At 39.8% G+C, this 17985-nt stretch overlaps 1 protein-coding gene across 1 annotated transcript in view; it reads right to left on the bottom strand.

Moving 5' to 3' along the window:
• The window catches only part of SLC26A4 (solute carrier family 26 member 4), a 60454-nt gene that overhangs the window by 25151 nt on the left and 17318 nt on the right, over positions 1 to 17985 (bottom strand). Inside the window, exons 6-12 of the mRNA XM_002686803.6 lie at positions 15462 to 15614; positions 15275 to 15357; positions 11656 to 11803; positions 9473 to 9586; positions 2622 to 2699; positions 2385 to 2480; positions 927 to 1033 (exon numbers count right to left, since the gene is read on the bottom strand). Coding sequence (XP_002686849.4) covers positions 927 to 1033; positions 2385 to 2480; positions 2622 to 2699; positions 9473 to 9586; positions 11656 to 11803; positions 15275 to 15357; positions 15462 to 15614 — 779 coding nt within the window. The remainder of the gene's footprint in view (positions 1 to 926; positions 1034 to 2384; positions 2481 to 2621; positions 2700 to 9472; positions 9587 to 11655; positions 11804 to 15274; positions 15358 to 15461; positions 15615 to 17985) is intronic.

The following is a 17985-nucleotide window of genomic DNA, read 5'->3' as shown; positions in this document are numbered from 1 at the left end:
TGGAACAGGAAAGGTGGACCTAGGCTAAGCTGTAGACATCTGTGTTAGGTTTACCAAGGTTTTTCATTCCTTCATGGCCCAAGTGCAGGCCAAGAAGGAGCCAGAAGTCTGGGAAGATAGCAGAGGCTTCAAGAAAAGCTTTCTTCAACTCTCTGTTCAGAAAATGCCAGAGACATAGAAAGGTACCTACCGAAGGCCTCTCAAGAGTCCCAACAAAACAAACACACCTCCAAGATGCCTCACAGATTGTTTTCCATTACTCTGAACTGTGTCTCTGCTGCTTTCACTCTCTAGATGACCTGATTATATCTATTTTACATTATTGGTATGGCTTATTAGGTACATACCTTATTTGGCAGATTTGAATGAATTTTGGCTACAATCAACTAACTTAAAGTCTCCTATTCTGGGTTATTACATAACTTCTGGGTTACTAGCTTCAAAAGAAAATGAGCCATAATATATTTAGCAGCTGTCTGGGACCAAGACTTGGGTCCCCAGTGCCTCTTAGACTTCATCTCATTTTAAAAAGAAACTACACAGCAACCTCAGTCTTTTGCTGCTCATGTATCTTTTAGACTTACCATGACTTGGAGGTGAACATAGCAGTAAAGCCTGTGAGTAAGTGCATAGATTTTGGGGTGGGATACATCTTTGAAATGCTGGCTCTGCAACATACTGGCTGTGTGATCTTAGGGAAGGTTCTTAACCTACTGAGTTTCAATTATCTTACCTATCAAATGAGAATAATAAAACATATTCACATTTTTTTAAAGACTAATTATGATAATGTTTAACTTGTAGAAGCACTAATAAATAGTAACTACTGTGAAAGGGAGTAGTTTTATTATACTTATCAAAATTGTATAAGAAATTTCAGGGTGTGTTGTCCTGTTTATCGATAACTTGGATCTTATATTACTCACAATTGAACTCTTAGGACCACAGTGAGAAATCCAAACACAAGGCCAGCTAGTAAACCGAGGTCCAGTCCCAGAATGATGGATGCCATGCATGTAAATACCCAGATAACCTAGGAAAACATGAAAATGAAAAATGCTAATTCATCAGGTACCATGAAGTGGGTGACTACCTGTAAAAATAATAAGATCAATTGTCCACGAACAAATCACAGCTTTGTAAAATATTCTGACATCTTTACATACTTTAAGTGGAAATTGGACTTCCCAATACAGGCCAACTGTCCCATTAAAATATTTTTAGATTTAATTTTTGAATAGGTGATATATTGTTGTTTTAGTTACTGAGTCATGTCCAACTCTTTGCAACCCCATGGACTGTAGCCCGCCAGGTTCCTCTGTCCATGGAATTCCCCTGGCAAGAATACTAGAGTGGGTTGCCATTTCCTCCTCCAGGGGATCTTCACCACCCAGGGATCAAACCCCCGTTTCCTGCATTGGCAGGCAGATTCTTTACCACAGAGCCACCAGGGAAGCCCTGATATATATTAACATAGTTCAAAATGAAATTGGTATTAAGCAGAGGCACTTTCCTGGAGGTCCAGTGGTTAAGACACCACATACCCACTGTGGGGGGTTCAGGTTTGAATTCTGGTCGGGGAACTAAGATCCCACAAGCAACATGGGCGACCAAAAAAGTGTGCAGTGAAAACTCTTGGTTGCAACCCTCTCCTTTCTCCATTCATTCCCATCCTCTTTTCTCTCTTACATCCTCTTTTATTTCTGTGTGTGTGTGTATGTGTACACATGTGCATGTTTTTCACCAGCATTTTTTTTTTTTTGCAAATACAAGCAAATACCAATGCAAAACATAGATTATTTTCCTTTCTTTTAGGGTGTTATACACACTCTTCAATTTGGACCAGTCTCTTTTTACTTAACAATTTGTCTTGGAGATCTTTCCATATAGATAGATACGGAATTTTTTCCCATTCTTTTTATCTGTTCTGGTTTAAATTACAGCAAAATTCTGAAGGGTTTAGCTGCTGCTGCTTCTTTTTTGTTTTTACAATTCCTCAGAAGAGTTGTAAAGATTACTTTAATCAAAATTATAATCGACATGGGGTTTTGCATTTTGTTTCTGCTTCGTGTTTTGTTTTATTTGTCCTTCTAGATTAGAGGGTTTTTTGTTGTTGTTGTTGTTCTTTGGCTTTGGAAGGCCAGCGGTATATGAAGGAGCTCATATGGGATTCTTGTACAAAATGGATCTTCCCAGCGATATAGGACCTTCACAAGTTGTAGCTCATGTGGAAGACTTCACAGTTTTGGCTTATCCACAAAATTCTAATTTCTGCTCTGCTTCCCAAAATGCAAGTAAGACTCAGGAGATAAGGGGACATAATAATATGGCAAGAAGCACATAAGTAATTCCTATTTCAGAAAAAAGGATGGCAAGCAACTTACAGCATCAGTCTTATTCTGCCTCCAAAGATGAGGAACGTCACACACCTGCATAAACATCCCCTTCAGGTTGGCAATTACAACAGCTGCCAAGACTGACTGCCAGGAGAGATGGGGAAATCCGGGTTATTTAGTGGAATGGTTTGCCATTTGGTGACTTTTAAATCCCCTGCTATTTCTTGGGTAGCAGAGCAGGAAAGGGAAAGTAAGCAATTGGTGTGGCGAGAAGCAAGGTTATACCTTCTGCAGGGGTTCCAGCAGCTTCCCCAGGGCAACGATGGCGATCATCACAACCCCAGCCGAGATGATGCCGGCAACCTGAAAGACACACACATCTCCCATAGTCTGGGTCTGTGCTTCTCACTCTGAATGTGTGCTTGCTGCACGCATGTGTGCAAGAGCCTGTTCATGGGCACACAATGCTCCCCCACCTCCCTCCTTCTGCTCAGTCCTGTTGAAAGAAATAAGAATTATTTGCTAAAACCAAATACGTTTAGTAGCTATGGCAGAGAAAAAGAAAATTTCAGGGCTAGGTCTGCTAGAGTAAGGCCAGTTTGGCTTGATTGCACTTGGATACATAACAGACCTCTATTTTTTTGGTGTCAATTTAAGAGGTCAATCATCAGTCATTTGTCATTCCAGGAAACCCAGCCCATCCTTGTTCCTGGACAACAGATCCTTGATGCATTCTTGGGAAATAACTTCTCATAGCACATAATTGATTCTTCCCCATTATTGAATAGGCAACCTGATAACTATTCTAATAACGCTTTGCAGGCACGGTTGCCATGATAATCTCAGAGAAAATAAATTCACCAGTACTGCAGATTAAAAAACACCACATGAGTCTGTTGAGAGGTAGGACCATAAAAGCAAAAATAAACAAATGGGACCTAATTAAACTTAAAAGCTTCTGCACATCAAAGGAAACTATTAGCAAGGTGAAAAGACAGCCTTCAGAATGGGAGAAAATAATAGCAAATGAAGCAACTGACAAACAACTAATCTCAAAAATATACAAGCAACTCCTGCAGCTCAACTCCAGAAAAATAAATGACCCAATCAAAAAATGGGCCAAAGAACTAAATAGACATTTCTCCAAAGAAGACATACAGATGGCTAACAAGCACATGAAAAGATGCTCAACATTACTCATCAGAGAAATGCAAATCAAAACCACTATGAGGTACCATTTCACACCAGTCAGAATGGCTGCAATCCAAAAGTCTACAAATAATAAATGCTGGAGAGGGTGTGGAGAAAAGGGAACCCTCTTACACTGTTGGTGGGAATGCAAACTAGTACAGCCACTATGGAGAACAGTGTGGAGGTTCCTTAAAAAACTGGAAATAGAACTGCCTTATGATCCAGCAATCCCACTGCTGGGCATACACACTGAGGAAACCAGAAGGGAAAGAGACACGTGTACCCCAATGTTCATCGCAGCACTGTTTATAATAGCCAGGACATGGAAGCAACCTAGATGTCCATCAGCAGATGAATGGATAAGAAAGCTGTGGTACATATACACAATGGAGTATTACTCAGCCATTAAAGAGAAAACATTTGAATCAGTTCTAATGAGGTGGATGAAACTGGAGCCTATTATACAGAGTGAAGTAAGCCAGAAAGAAAAACACCAATACAGTATACTAACGCATATATATGGAATTTAGAAAGATGGTAACAATAACCCTGTATTTGAGACAGCAAAAGAGACACTGATGTATAGAACAGTCTTATGGACTCTGTGGGAGAGGGAGAGGGTGGGAAGATTTGGGAGAATGGCATTGAAACATGTAAAATATCATGTATGAAACGAAATGCCAGTCCAGGTTCGATGCACGATACTGGATGCTTGGGGCTAGAGCACTGGGATGACCCAGAGGGATGGTATGGGGAGGGAGGAGGGAGGAGGGTTCAGGATGGGGAACACATGTATACCTATGGCGGATTCATTTTGATATTTGACAAAACTAATACAATTATGTAAAGTTAAAAAAAAAAAAAAAAGAGTCCGAAATGCAGTACTTGGATGCAATCTCAAAAATGACAGAATGATCTCTGTTCGTTTCCAAGGCAAACCATTCAATATCATGGTAATCCAAGCCTATGCCCCAACCAGTAACACTGAAGAAGCTGAAGTTGAACGGTTCTATGAAGACCTACAAGACCTTTTAGAACTAATACCCAAAAAAGATGTTGTTTTCATTATAGGGGACTGGAATGCAAAAGTAGGAAGTCAAGAAACACCTGTAGTAATAGGCAAATTTGGCCTTGGAGTACGGAATGAAGCAGGGCAAAGGCTAATAGATTTTTGCCAAGAGAACACACTGGTCATAGCAAATACCCTTTTTCAACAACACAAGAGAATACTCTACACATGGACATCACCAGATGGTCAACACTGAAATCTGATTGATTATATTCTTTGCAGCCAAAGATGGAGAAGCTCTATACAGTCAGCAAAAACAAGACCGGGAGCTGACTGTGGCTCAGATCATGAACTCCTTATTGCCAAATTTAGACTTAAATTGAAGAAAGTAGGGAAAACCATTAGACCATTCAGGTATGACCTAAATCAAATCCCTTATGATTATACAGTGGAAGTGAGAAATAGATTTAAGGGATTAGATCTGATAGACAGAGTGCCTGATGAACTATGGATGGAGGTTCGTGACATTGTACAGAAGACAGGGATCAAGACCATCCCCAAGAAAAAGAAATGCAAAAAAGCCAAATGGCTGTCTGAGGAGACCTTACAAATAGCTGTGAAAAGAAAGAGAACTGAAAAGCAAAGGAGAAAAGGACAGATATAAGCATCTGAATGCAGAGTTCCAAAGAATAGCAAGGGGAGATAAGAAAGCCTTCCTCAGTGGTCAATGCAAAGAAATAGAGGAAAACAACAGAATGGGAAAGACTAGAGATCTCTTCAAGAAAATTAGAGATACCAAGGGAACATTTCATACAAACATGGGCTCGATAAAGGACAGAAATGGTATGGACCTAACAGAAGATATTAAGAAGACGTGGCAAGAATACACAGAAGAACTGTACAAAAAAGATCTTCATGACCCAGATAATCACGATGGTGTGATCACTCACCTAGAGACAGACATCCTGGAATGTGAAGTCAAGTGGGCCTTAGCAAGCATCACTGCGAACAAAGCTAGTGGAGGTGATGGAATTCCAGTTGAGCCATTTCAAAGCCTAAATGATGATGCTGTGAAAGTGCTGCACTCAATGTGCCAGCAAATTTGGAAAACTCAGCAGTGGCCATAGGAATGGAAAAGGTCAGTTTTCATTCCAATCCCAAAGAAAGACAATGCCAAAGAATGCTCAAACCACCGCACAATTGCACTCATCTCACACGCTAGTAAAGTAATGCTCAAAATTTTCCAAGCCAGGCTTCAGCAATACATGAACCGTGAGCTTCCAGATGTTCAAGCTGGTTTTAGAAAAGGCAGAGGAACCAGAGACCAAATTGCCAACATCCACTGGATCATCAAAAAAGCAAGAGAGTTCCAGAAAAACATCTATTTCTGTTTTATTGACTATGCCAAAGACTTTGACTATGTGGATCACAATAAACTGTGGATAATTCTTCAAGAGATGGGAATACCAGACCACCTGACCTGCCTACTGAGAAACCTATATGCAGGCCAGGAAGCAACAGTTAGAACTGGATACGGAACAACAGACTGGTTCCAAATAGGAAAAGGAGTATGTCAAGGCTGTATATTGTCACCCTGCTTATTTAACTTCTATGTAGAGTACATCATGAGAAACGCTGGGCTGGAAGAAGCACAAGCCGGAATCAAGACTGCCAGGAGAAATATCAATAACCTCAGATATGCAGATGACACCACCCTTATGGCAGAAAGCAAAGAAGAACTAAAAAGCTTCTTGATGAAGGTGAAAAAGGAGAGTGAAAACTTGGCCGAGGCTCAACATTCAGAAAACTAAGATCATGGCATCTGGTCCCATCACTTCATGGCAAGTAGATGGGGAAGCAGTGGAAACAGTGTCAGACTATCATTTTAGGCTCCAAAATCATTGCAGATGGTGATTGCAGCCATGAAATTAAGACGCTTACTCCATGGAAGGAAAGTTATGACCAACCTAGATAGCATATTAAAAAGCAGAGACTTTACTTTGCCCATAAAGGTCCATCTAGTCAAGGCTCTGGTTTTTCCAGTGGTCATGTATGCATGTTAGAGTTGGACTGTGAAGAAAGCTGAGCACTGAAGAATTGATACTTTTGAACTGTGGTGTTGGAAAAGACTCTTGAGAGTTCCTTGGACTGCAAGGAGATCCAACCAGTCCATTCTAAAAGAGATCAGTCCTGGGTGTTCATTGAAAGGACTGATGCTAAAGCTGAAACTCCAATACTTTGTCCACCTCATGCGAAGAGTTGACTCATTGGAAAAGACTCTGATGCTGGGAGGGATTGGGGGCAGGAGGAGAAGGGGACGACAGAGGATGAGATGGCTGGATGGCATCACTGACTCGATGGACGTGAGTTTGAGTGAACTCCGGGAGTTGGTGATGGACAGGGAGGCTTGGTGTGCTGCGATTCATGGGGTCGCAAAGAGTCAGACACAACTGAGCGACTGAACTGAACTGATGGGGACCAAGACTAATTTTGGTTACTATTTTTTAAATCTACAAGGGGACCCACTACCTGTACTTAATTTATACGGGAAAATTACTTATTTGACAAGAAATGCTGTATATTTTGTATCTATGAGCAGATTCAGTTGCTAGACAATTAATTTTCTGTTAAGTGAGAAGATAACCAGGGCTAGAGAATAGTTTGTCATCAGAATTATTTTTTCATGAATCATTAGGAGTCAGATGGGGATGAGAGAAAGCACAGGTTGCAATGTTGAGTATCTATAGATGTGCTGAAATTAGTTGATATCCACTGACACTCATGATTCCATCCATTCATTCAGCAAATATGTTTCTTATGTGTCAGGTACAATGTATGTGTCATAGGTACTAAGGCATTATTCTTACCTTGAGAACTTAATGACTGGAACAGTCAACAGTCAACATGTATGTGCCAGAATTTTATAAACAGTTGCTTATTTAATCTATACAGTGTCCCTGTGAGGTGGATACAATGATTACCCCCCATTGCATAGATACTGAAACTGAGGCCCCAACACGAAAAATGCAGGAAAAGTCAAAGAACAAGGGAAGACTTGCCAGTTTAGTTGGTCATTAGTTCCTGGATTTTAGTCCAGACACTTAGACTTTTAACCCCAGAATTTAGTATACATTTCAGTAATTAAATACCAAGTGATTTCTGTGCTTGTTTCATTCTTCAGTATGAAATCCTGGCATCCTTCATTCCTAAATATAATACATGCCAGTGTGTGGCAGGGGGTATTAGCTTACCAGAATGCTATTATCCCCAAACCTTCTGCCAAGGGATCACTTTGCATGGGCATTCGTGGGGGGAAGGGAAGGGGGAGAGGGCTGTCCCCATTTGAGCCTGGAGTTAGCAGACAGTGAACATCAGCTCTTGGGGATCTGCCTGCACCCACTTATAGCCATGTGCCTTGGGGAGCTTGTCAGGTCTCCATGTCCAGTGGAAGCCACAGAAAACTTCACTGCTAACAGCTGCCCCTGAACACAGGAGCAGCTTTGGCAATCACCTCCAACCTTCCCCTTGACTTTCCCCTTGACCACAGATCTCTGGTTATGCTTCCTGTTTGAGGCTGTATTGTTTTATTTGCTCTCTCAGAGCTAGAAATGTCTTCAGAAAAATGGAGAAGGAAACTTGACTTTAAATAGGGTAATTCTGAAAATTAAAAGTAAATGTTTGTTCATCAGGAGCCAAGAAATTGGAGAAGGCCAATTCCTCTGACTCTGTCAGAAAGATCTGTTATGAATGGGAAAGGAGCATCCTGGGCACCTTGGGGACAAATCAAACTCTCCCGGAGCCACTCACTGTTGGAGTCATTCATTTTCTCAGTTACTCTCTTTTTTATATTTATTTGTGTCTCTACCTGGAAAAAAAGTCCTATTTGAAGACTGTGTGTAGATAGTGTGTGTTAAACTATTTACTTTGGATTGTTGCTCCTTATAGTCTCAAAGTACTATTTACTCTTAAATAATAGTTCTTTCTGTGTTGGGAGGAGAAGACTCCCCAGGCCTAACAGAAACACAATCCCTGAGCCTGCCCCTCACCCCCATCCATTCGGTTTGGCATAGCTGACTCATGTCCTGCTGAAAAGGATGGCCTGAGTACAGATCCTGAACTATCTGGCCTAGGGAAGGAGGAGTTTTTCAGAGATTAACTGGGATGCTGGTTTGGGGGAAGGCCACAACTTAAAATCACAGTTAAAGGCAAGATCAAACCCACATTCAGAACTTCAAGAACAAAAGTTTTTCTCAGGAAGAAATTACAAAGTGTGTAACAGACATATGCTTAGCTAGCAAACTGTGGTTCTGTCAGATGCAAGGCCTCTGGAGGAAGCCCCCGATCCTTGGTAAAGGAAATGTAAATAGACAGCTTTTCATTTTCTTGAAGACAGAATAACTCATTAAGCCACAAAGAGATCTTACTAGGCCTTCTCTATTCCCAGATAACAAATAGAAAAAAATGTGCACCTTCATTATCAACTGTTATCATCCCTGCAAAAGCAAGTAAGTGGATCTATCTGCCAGCTGGGCAACGACACAAAAAGGTTTGAGACTTACTGCATCATAAAACTATAAAGAGAGGTTTACAGGGAGGGGGTAGATCATCGTCACAGAGATGGAGAGGTCCCAAGTGGAATCAGAATGGGATGTGCAAGTTTTACTTTTTTCAAAGGCTAATTGTCCTGAGTTCTTGTGCAAGCCTTTCTGAGCCACCATTCCCCTGACTCATTCTTTACATCATTCTAGCTTTCACTTTTCACTTTCATGCATTGTAGAAGGCAATGGCAACCCACTCTAGTGTTCTTGCCTGGAGAATCCCAGGGACAGAAGAGCCTGGTGGGCTGCCGTCTATGGGGTCGCACAGAGTTGGGCATGACCGAAGCGACTTAGCAGCAGCAGCAGCAGATGGGTATTACCACATCGCCACCCCGTACCTGTGTCTTTCCCCCAGTACTCTCCTGGACAGCGGTGCGGGACAGGGCAGTGGTAGCCACAAAGCAAGAGAATAATCCAGAGAAGATGTTGCTGATTCCGAAGGCGATGGATTCCTAAGAGAGAGAGAGAATGAATGGTAGTGATGCTACAAATCAAATCTTTGGAAGACTCTTGTCAAGCAAAGAGCATTAAGAAAGCAAACTCCCAAGCCCAGCCTGCCTGGGAGTCCCAGTTTAATTCTTACCATTAAAGGTGCTTGGAGACCTTGAAAAACATGTGGAATCTGGGCTCCATAAAGCCTAAGAGAGGCTTCACTGCTCTCAACTGTTCTGAAGATTGACTTATCTTTTGCTGAAATGCTTTATCTTACTTCCCGGTGAGTGGCCTATCTGTAACTCTCACATAAAATATTTTTTCTGAGGTTGGATGTTTGCTAGGAAGTATATTATGACTTGGAGAATGATTATTCTGATGACTAATCGTTTAATTGCTGTAATTGCTATGCTGTGTTTATGGACACAAACAAGACTTGCAGATTCGCAAGCAGTGGAAAATCAGCGTGGTAATGGATCACGCTGGAATGGATCAGATACAAAACCCATCTTGTATCTGTTACTGGTATCCCCTGCTTTTCAAAAGTTTGGTTTACACTTGGCTTTTATAAAAGATCTATTTAAGTTAGTTACTTGTTTTTGCTAACTCAAAGAAATCTCAAGAGAATTTTTGCTATTATGAAAAAGGGCGAAAAGTTTGTTTTTGCAGCAACCCCTTATAAAGGCAGCATGCTCCCCAAGCAGAGAGAGTGGCAGCACCAAGCTCCTTCCTGGGAAGCTACACTCAGCATCTCAGCACGGAGCCACCATTGCTCTGAACTGTGTGAGCACCTGTTCACCTCAGTGTATTTTGTGCATCTGTTTGCAAGATGTGTCTTAAGGTAACTGCTTCTTCACTTGACTGCCATTTCAGCTCAAGATTTTCATAGGAACTCTCTACTTTTGGATATGGGGAAACCTGTAATTAATTGCACAATGAACTACCTCAGTTTAAAGTGGTCACAACTATTATCATTGATGTTTGTGGCAATCTTTTGCCATATTATAGCTGCCTTTAAAAAAATTACCAAGAAAAAAAAATTTTTTAATTACTAGATTACATGAAGAATTCTTATTCCAACTTGCTCCTAATATGTTAAGCTTAAATGTTATGATCTAACTTTTTAAATTAACTTTTATGAATTAACTTTTTAAAAATTAGGATTACTTTGACTTTTTTCTTAAAAGGTAAAGTGATGCACAGGGAATATAGCCAATTATTTTCTAAGAACCATAAATGGAGTATAACCTTTAAAGCTTGTGAATTGCTATGTTCCACACCTGAAACTTATATAATATAGGACATCAACTATACTGCAATTAAAAAAATTAATCTTTAAAAAATGTAAAATAAAAAAAGAGATGTATCTAGCTAATATAACACATGGAGCTTTTTTGGATACCTAGCCAAACAAATCAACTGTTCAAAAAACTTGCTGCTACTGCTGCTGCTAAGTCGCTTCAGTCGTGTCCGACTCTGTACGACCCCATAGAGGGCAGCCCACGAGGCTCCGCCTTCCCTGGGATTCTCCAGGCAAGAACTCTGGAGTGGGTTGCCATTTCCTTCTCCAATGCATGAAAGTGAAAAGTGAAAGTGAAGTTGCTTAGTCCTGTCCGACTCTTTGCGACCCCATGGACTGTGGCCCACCAGGCTCCTCCGTCCACGACAACCTAAAAACTGGCTAGATAGTTGATGTTATTAAAGAATTATTATTCATTTTTTTAGTTGTGATAATGATATTGTGGTTATCTACCTAAAAACTGACTGGATATTAGATGATATTATGGAATTATAGCTAGTATTTCTAAAAATATAATGGTGTATCATGCTTATGTTTTTTTTTTACATTCTTATCTTCCAGATATATAATAAAATATGGATATATAAACAGCAAAATATATTTTAAAAATGAAGTGATACAGCATGCATGTTTCAAAATAACTTCAAAATAGCACACGCAGGAGAGAAACCAACTCAGTAAAGATGGTTGGGAGAAACCAATCCCTTCTTTAACAGACAACAAATTCTTTCCCATATTTTCTTCTTATTTGCAGTCCTACAAACCAGTTCAGCAAAAGGGTGACCATACCTGGTTCCCATCGATGGTGTAATCATGCCTGATGGCGTACACTTTTCCTACAGACACTGCAATGGCGTAAGCGACCACAGAGATGGAAAACGATGCAGTCAGCATCTCAGAAAACAGACTCACAGATGGCATTGCCGGAGGCAAAAACCTAGTTTTTAAATGAAAAATGCTGTGACTATTTGACTACAATGCTCTTCCCCCACCTCACCAAATGCTACGTCAACCCAGCCGTGGGTTGGGTTGATCTACATCAACCCAGACATGAAAGAATTTAACCCAAGAGAACAAGAGGTACATAAGATGGATAAGTGGTAGCACCTGCTTTTACAATGTTCAGTCAGAAGTAGGTGCTATCTCACTGGCTGATTCCTTTGTTCCCTATTTGAGAGACTAGGTGCTGCCTTATCTACACTCTGACAAGAAGAAACCTGTCATTACTGATTTTTTAATACCATATAATCCTATGCTGCACCATCTCACACATTAGTGTTTCTCCTTACAATTTCATCTTAGAGGTCTTTGATGTCTTTAATATCAAAGGTCTTTGATATCTAGGATATCTTTAAATGATATCCTGGCCGTTAAATGAGATTTACCCTGTATAAGAAGTGGGTCAGGTCTGTTACAGAGACAAAGAATGTAAGATGCTGAAACAGAGAAGTGGAAAATCCTTATTGAAGAGCCATGATACTGAAAATCTTCTTGAGTACCCCCAAAAGATTAAATGTATATGGTTATCAGAATGCTCCATAGTCACTATAGTTGTGGGATCAAACACTTACTATTTGACAAAACCAAAGCTACTCACCAACCATATAAAGAAATAAATTTACAAGTTTATAAGTATGCAATCATCCCCAAGTATGAAAATCAGAGAGGATTCCTTTCTTATGCCGCATCTTGATGATTATCTGTATGGCCAGTTCTCTGGCCGAAAAAAAAAAAAATAATAATCTCCCTGACCTACCTAACACCTGAAGCTCCTTTCATAGGAAACTACACTTTTTCCCCTATAGTTGGAAGTGGTAATGTAGAAATAAGGTTCTTATAGAAAGCCATAGAAATCTAGAACCTGCTAATATCTTAATATTATCCAAAGTATTATCCTAAATCTAATATCCTAGAAATTGTTTAATCTACCTTTCTCTTTTTGTTGATTAGGGAACTGAGGCCCAGAAGAGTGAAGTACTTAGTAGGTCTGAGTGTGAATGTTAGATATTAGATGATTTCCTGAGTAGCCAGATCTGATTTGCCCTCTTAGAGCCTGCTGGTTAAGAAAAAGAGTTAGTGGGAGAATAGGGGGCCCTGGTTTGGGTGAATCCCAGTGGGATGCTCAGAAGCTGACCACACTTGGAGAAATTGTATATTTGGCCAAGAAAGGCAGTAGGGGAGTAGGGCAAGTGGTTATGGTTTGGGGGACGGTGTCATTGGACACTGAGCAATATTGACATATGGCATTGACTTTCAATGGGATTAAAGAAAACTGCCAGTAATGGCTGTGCTTTTACTCCCTTCTTGGGGGATTGACATGGGGAGGAGATGAAGAGGTGGGCACGCACAATCTATATTTTGTTTTGTTTTGGTTGCGCCACACAGCATGTGGCATCTTAGTTTCCTGACCAGGCACAGCACCCATGCCCCTGCATTGAAAGTGAGGGTTCTTAACCACTGGAAGGTTAAGTTCCACAATCACTCTTTTGTTCCTCTTTATTTCACCCTTCTCATCTCACGCTCCTTTCCTTGACCTTTTCCAATCTCTCCACATCATGCTTTCTTTTTCAGTTTTTGTTAATGTTGTTATACTTATTTCTGGGGTATCAAAAAGCTGAACAAGACAAGTGAGATCATTACCCTTGTGGAAGAGCTTATATATATATATATCCCGGGGGCCAGGCAGGTGAGGCAGACCGACCAATCATAACAGGTGGTCTGTCAGAGCATTCAACTTGACTAACGCAACAGTAAGAGGCTTGAGATCCATTTTCAGCAGGAGAGTATCCAGGAAATCTCTTGATAGGGCCAGAAAGGATCACTTGTGGCAGCAAAAAGGAGTGCCCAAAATCTAGTAATAGAACCTGGACTTAGGGGACAGGGCATTTGCCATGGACCTCCTCTAAGAGTTACACCTTAGGAAACCTGACAACGTGGATCTATAAAATATATTTTTAATGTAGCTGCTTGTAACTACTCAAATAATCTAGTTGTTAGGGTGAAAACACTGGAACTCAAGGAGCCACACTGCATCTTTTTATTACTAAATTTATACCAGCATTAGGATTCACTATCAAAATGTTGATCCTCTAACGTAAAGTTTCCCAAACTTACCTAATCATTAGAATCATATGAAGCCCCTTTGAAAAATATTAATTAGGTTCAGGATGAGAACCAGGAAGGAATTTGTGTTAACAAGACCTCCTGTGATTCATAGAAAAAAGTGAGTTTGTGAAACACTGGAATGGATGATACATAAATTAAGCCCCATGTAGCCAGTTGTAACTTTTCTTTCTTTTTTTTAAATAGATTAGAAGAAATCATACAATTAATCTAATGTCATGGCAGCAGTTCCCCGTGGAATAAGCCCCGGGGCTGGGCTGGGCTGAGGAATTTCAATTAAGAGCATGAAAAACACAGAGTGTTATAGGTCCCTCAGCTACTATTCAATGGAAGGGAAACCGGTACTTACTTGTCATCTAATAGCAAGTCTAGTCATGAATGCTGTAAGTTAATGTTACAAATCTAATAAACATTTGCGTTTCTTTTTCACTGTCATATGATCAAATTATGATGTAGGGCCCTTGGTCCACTCTGCACTTTATGAAGGATCTCACTGGTGTTTTACAAGAAGCTGAAGCTGAGATTTCAGTGGTTTGTTATTATCTTTGTGTTGCTGGCTCAGATGGTAAAGAATCAGCCTGCAGTGGAGGAGGCCTGGGTTTGATCCCCAGATCAGGAAGATCTCCTGGAGAAGGGAATGGCAACCCATTCCAGTATTCTTGCCTGGAGACCTCTATGGACAGAGGAGCCTGGTGGACTACAATCACGGGGTCACAAAGAGTCAGACACAACTGAACAGCTAACACTTACACTATAGGAGAACCCCCCTCTGCCCCAGGGCCACAGAAATGGATGATGACAGAGGACAAAGACTCTTAGTTCCTTACTCTTTTAATTCACCAGACTATCAAAATATCAAACCAAAAGATCATGCACTTTATTTATAGGAACAAATGATATAATTATTATCCTAAGCTGATTATATGGAAGAGAATTTAGGCCAGATCTCCCTTTTTCTTTAAGCAGATTGTTCTCAGTACAATAAGCGTTACACACCATGATTCTGCTTATACTGTAATTGTATATGTGAGTTTAAATCAGGAGTCTGGAGTTAACCGTGCATGTCCTGCCATGTTTTAAGAATGTAAAGAAAAAGAGAGAGCATATAGTGCTGCTTTTAAACAAATGACTTGATCTTTACCTGATAGTTTGCACAAATGGGATATTTCTTTAAGATCATACACATGAGACTATTGAAGGATCACCAGTGAAATGAAGCTTGTTTCATTTAAATAGGAGGTACTGACAATGTATTATTAATGCCTAAGAGGAACTCCATACTCACCCACTTGGGATGGATTTAACAATGCCAGCATTATACTTTTTTTCCAGGTCAACTCCATACGAAATGGCAGTAGCTGCTATTGTCTGAAATAAAACAAAAAAGGTTTTAAAAAAGTTCATTTGTTTGAACAGTTCCTTTCTTACAAAGCTAATTAATGCTGAATTTTCTAATTATACATTCTACTTACCACAATCACCTCTATAGGAATAGGGACTGGGATTTTGTGTTTAAATCGATCATTTAATTCCTTAACTGCCATACAGATGATAATGGTGAGTAATCCAGCAATGAAATCAGCAAGATTAGTGTTACTAATATTTTGAAAAATCTCAATCAGTGTCTGTAAAAAAAAATAATTTCATATACCTCCTGTATTAAAAATCACATCATAATCAAAGAGCACTTAAGAATTTCATGTAAAATTAAAAAAATTTTAATTTGTGTTTGTTAATACAGACACCATTAACTTCCAACCCTTGCAATGTAAATACCAAGTTGGTAATGATGGTTAACTTGGAGTGGCAAAAGTATGGGTGATTTCTGCTTTCTTATTTTAGCTTATCTGTATTTTTTACAATAAAAATGATATCTTTTAAAAGAAAGTATATCATCATATACTGTCTTTTGCTTGCAGAAAAGCTTTGAAATTTTATACCTTAAGTAGCTTTACAGGTGCTACTAAGTGACCTAATTTTCATCATGTTGATATGTATTATTGAGATTAAAAACAGAAATCAAAAGTCCTGGTTAACCAATATTTTAGGTTAAACTTTCACTAAACATGAATGATACAGATGTTAATAAAAATTCCTAAAATTCTTCATATGTAGATACATATGGATTCATCCATTCTTTATGGCAAAGAAAAGCTATTGAATTGATATATAGGTCAAGTAGAAATTTTTGGAAATTAATTTGGTACTTAGTTCAAACTTGAACTATGATCATTTAAATAAAACTAACTCTTTCAAAAAAAAAAAGCAAGAGAGTTCCAGAAAAACATCTATTTCTGCTTTATTGACTATGCCAAAGCCTTTGACTGTGTGGATCACAATAAACTGTGGACAATTCTGAAAGAGATGGGAATACCAGACCACCTGACCTGCCTCTTGAGAAATTTGTATGCAGGTCAGGAAGCAACAGTTAGAACTGGACATGGAACAACAGACTGGTTCCAAATTTGGAAAGGAGTACATCAAGGCTGTAACAGTGCTTATTTAACTTATATGCAGAGTACATCATGAGAAACGCTGGGCTGGAAGAAGCACAAGCTGGAACCAAGATTGCTGGGAGAAATACCAATAAAGTCAGATATGCAGATGATAGCACCCTTATGGCAGAAAGTGAAGAGGAACTAAAGAGCCTCTTGATGAAAGTGAAAAAGGAGAGTGAAAAAGTTGTCTTAAAGCCCAACATTCAGAAAACTAAGATCATGGCATCTGGTCCCATCACTTCATGGCAAATAGATGGGGAAACAGTGGCTGACTTTACTTTTTGGAGCTCCAAAATCACTGCAGATGGTGATTGCAGCCATGAAATTAAAAGACACTTGCTCCTTGGAAGGAAAGTTATGCCCAACCTAGACAGCATATTAAAAAGCAGAGACTTTACTTTGTCAACAAAGGTCCATCTAGTCAAGGCTATGGTTTTTCCAGTAGTCATGTATGGATGTGAGAGTTGGACTATAAAGAAAGCTGAGTACAGACTCTTGAGAGTCCCTTGGACTGCAAGGAGATCCAATAAGTCCATCCTAAAGGAGATCAGTCCTGGGTGTTCATTGGAAGGACCCATGTTGAAGCTGAAACTCCAATACTTTGGCTACCTGATGAGAATAATTGACTCATTTGAAAAGACCCTGATGCTGGGAAAGATTGAGGGAAGGAGGAGAAGGGGACAACAGAGGATGGGATGGCTGGATGGTATCACTGACTCCATGGACATGAGTTTGGGTGGACTCCGGGAGTTGGAGATGGACAGGGAGGCCTGCCATGCTGCAGTCCATGGGGTTGCAAAGAGTTGGACATGACTGAGCAACTGAACTGAACTGAACTCTTTCCAAGTGGACATAAATCCAATTCAAGAAAAACTAGTTTATTTTGTAAATAGGAGGTTTCTGGGACTCAAGGGAGATTAGTAAGGAAGACTCTCAAGAGAGAATACTAATACCATTGTTATAGGAACTTCCATAGAAGGCATGATTTTAGAAGGTTCTTCCAGACAAGTAAACTCCCAGTGAAGGTTACTTTCCTTTGAATGAGTCCTTTTATAGATATGTATTTCATATGAAGATAAAATATTGCTTCAAATAATTATAACAACAATCTGGTAACAGTTATGTATAGTGATCACCAAGTAATGTAGGAGTCATCTTGCCAGCAACCGCATTCTTTGGAAAACTTTCAAGAGTAAGGGATGAGAGGAGAAGCCATTGTGTAAGCAAAATACATTCCACCAAGTGCTTGAACTAGAGTTCAAGAATCTGACTTGTGGGAAGCCTCTTGGATTTTCACCCAGTATTTTTGTCCTTGCTTTAAACCCAATACTAGCATGTTTACTTTGAACACTTTCCAGAGGCAGTATAATTGCTAGAGGCATATACATTGATAGTAACAAGATGAAGCCAGTGATAGCAAGGTGAAAAAGAAAACAAATCACAAACTATACAAGCAGACACAACAACTCAAGAATTTAAGGCATCTACCATAGCAGTG

This window comes from Bos taurus, chromosome 4 (assembly GCF_002263795.3).
Source record: "Bos taurus isolate L1 Dominette 01449 registration number 42190680 breed Hereford chromosome 4, ARS-UCD2.0, whole genome shotgun sequence".
In the NCBI taxonomy this organism is placed as follows: domain Eukaryota; kingdom Metazoa; phylum Chordata; class Mammalia; order Artiodactyla; family Bovidae; genus Bos; species Bos taurus.
Note: the sequence above shows the minus strand (reverse complement) of the source record. Positions and strands in the feature narration are given on the sequence as shown.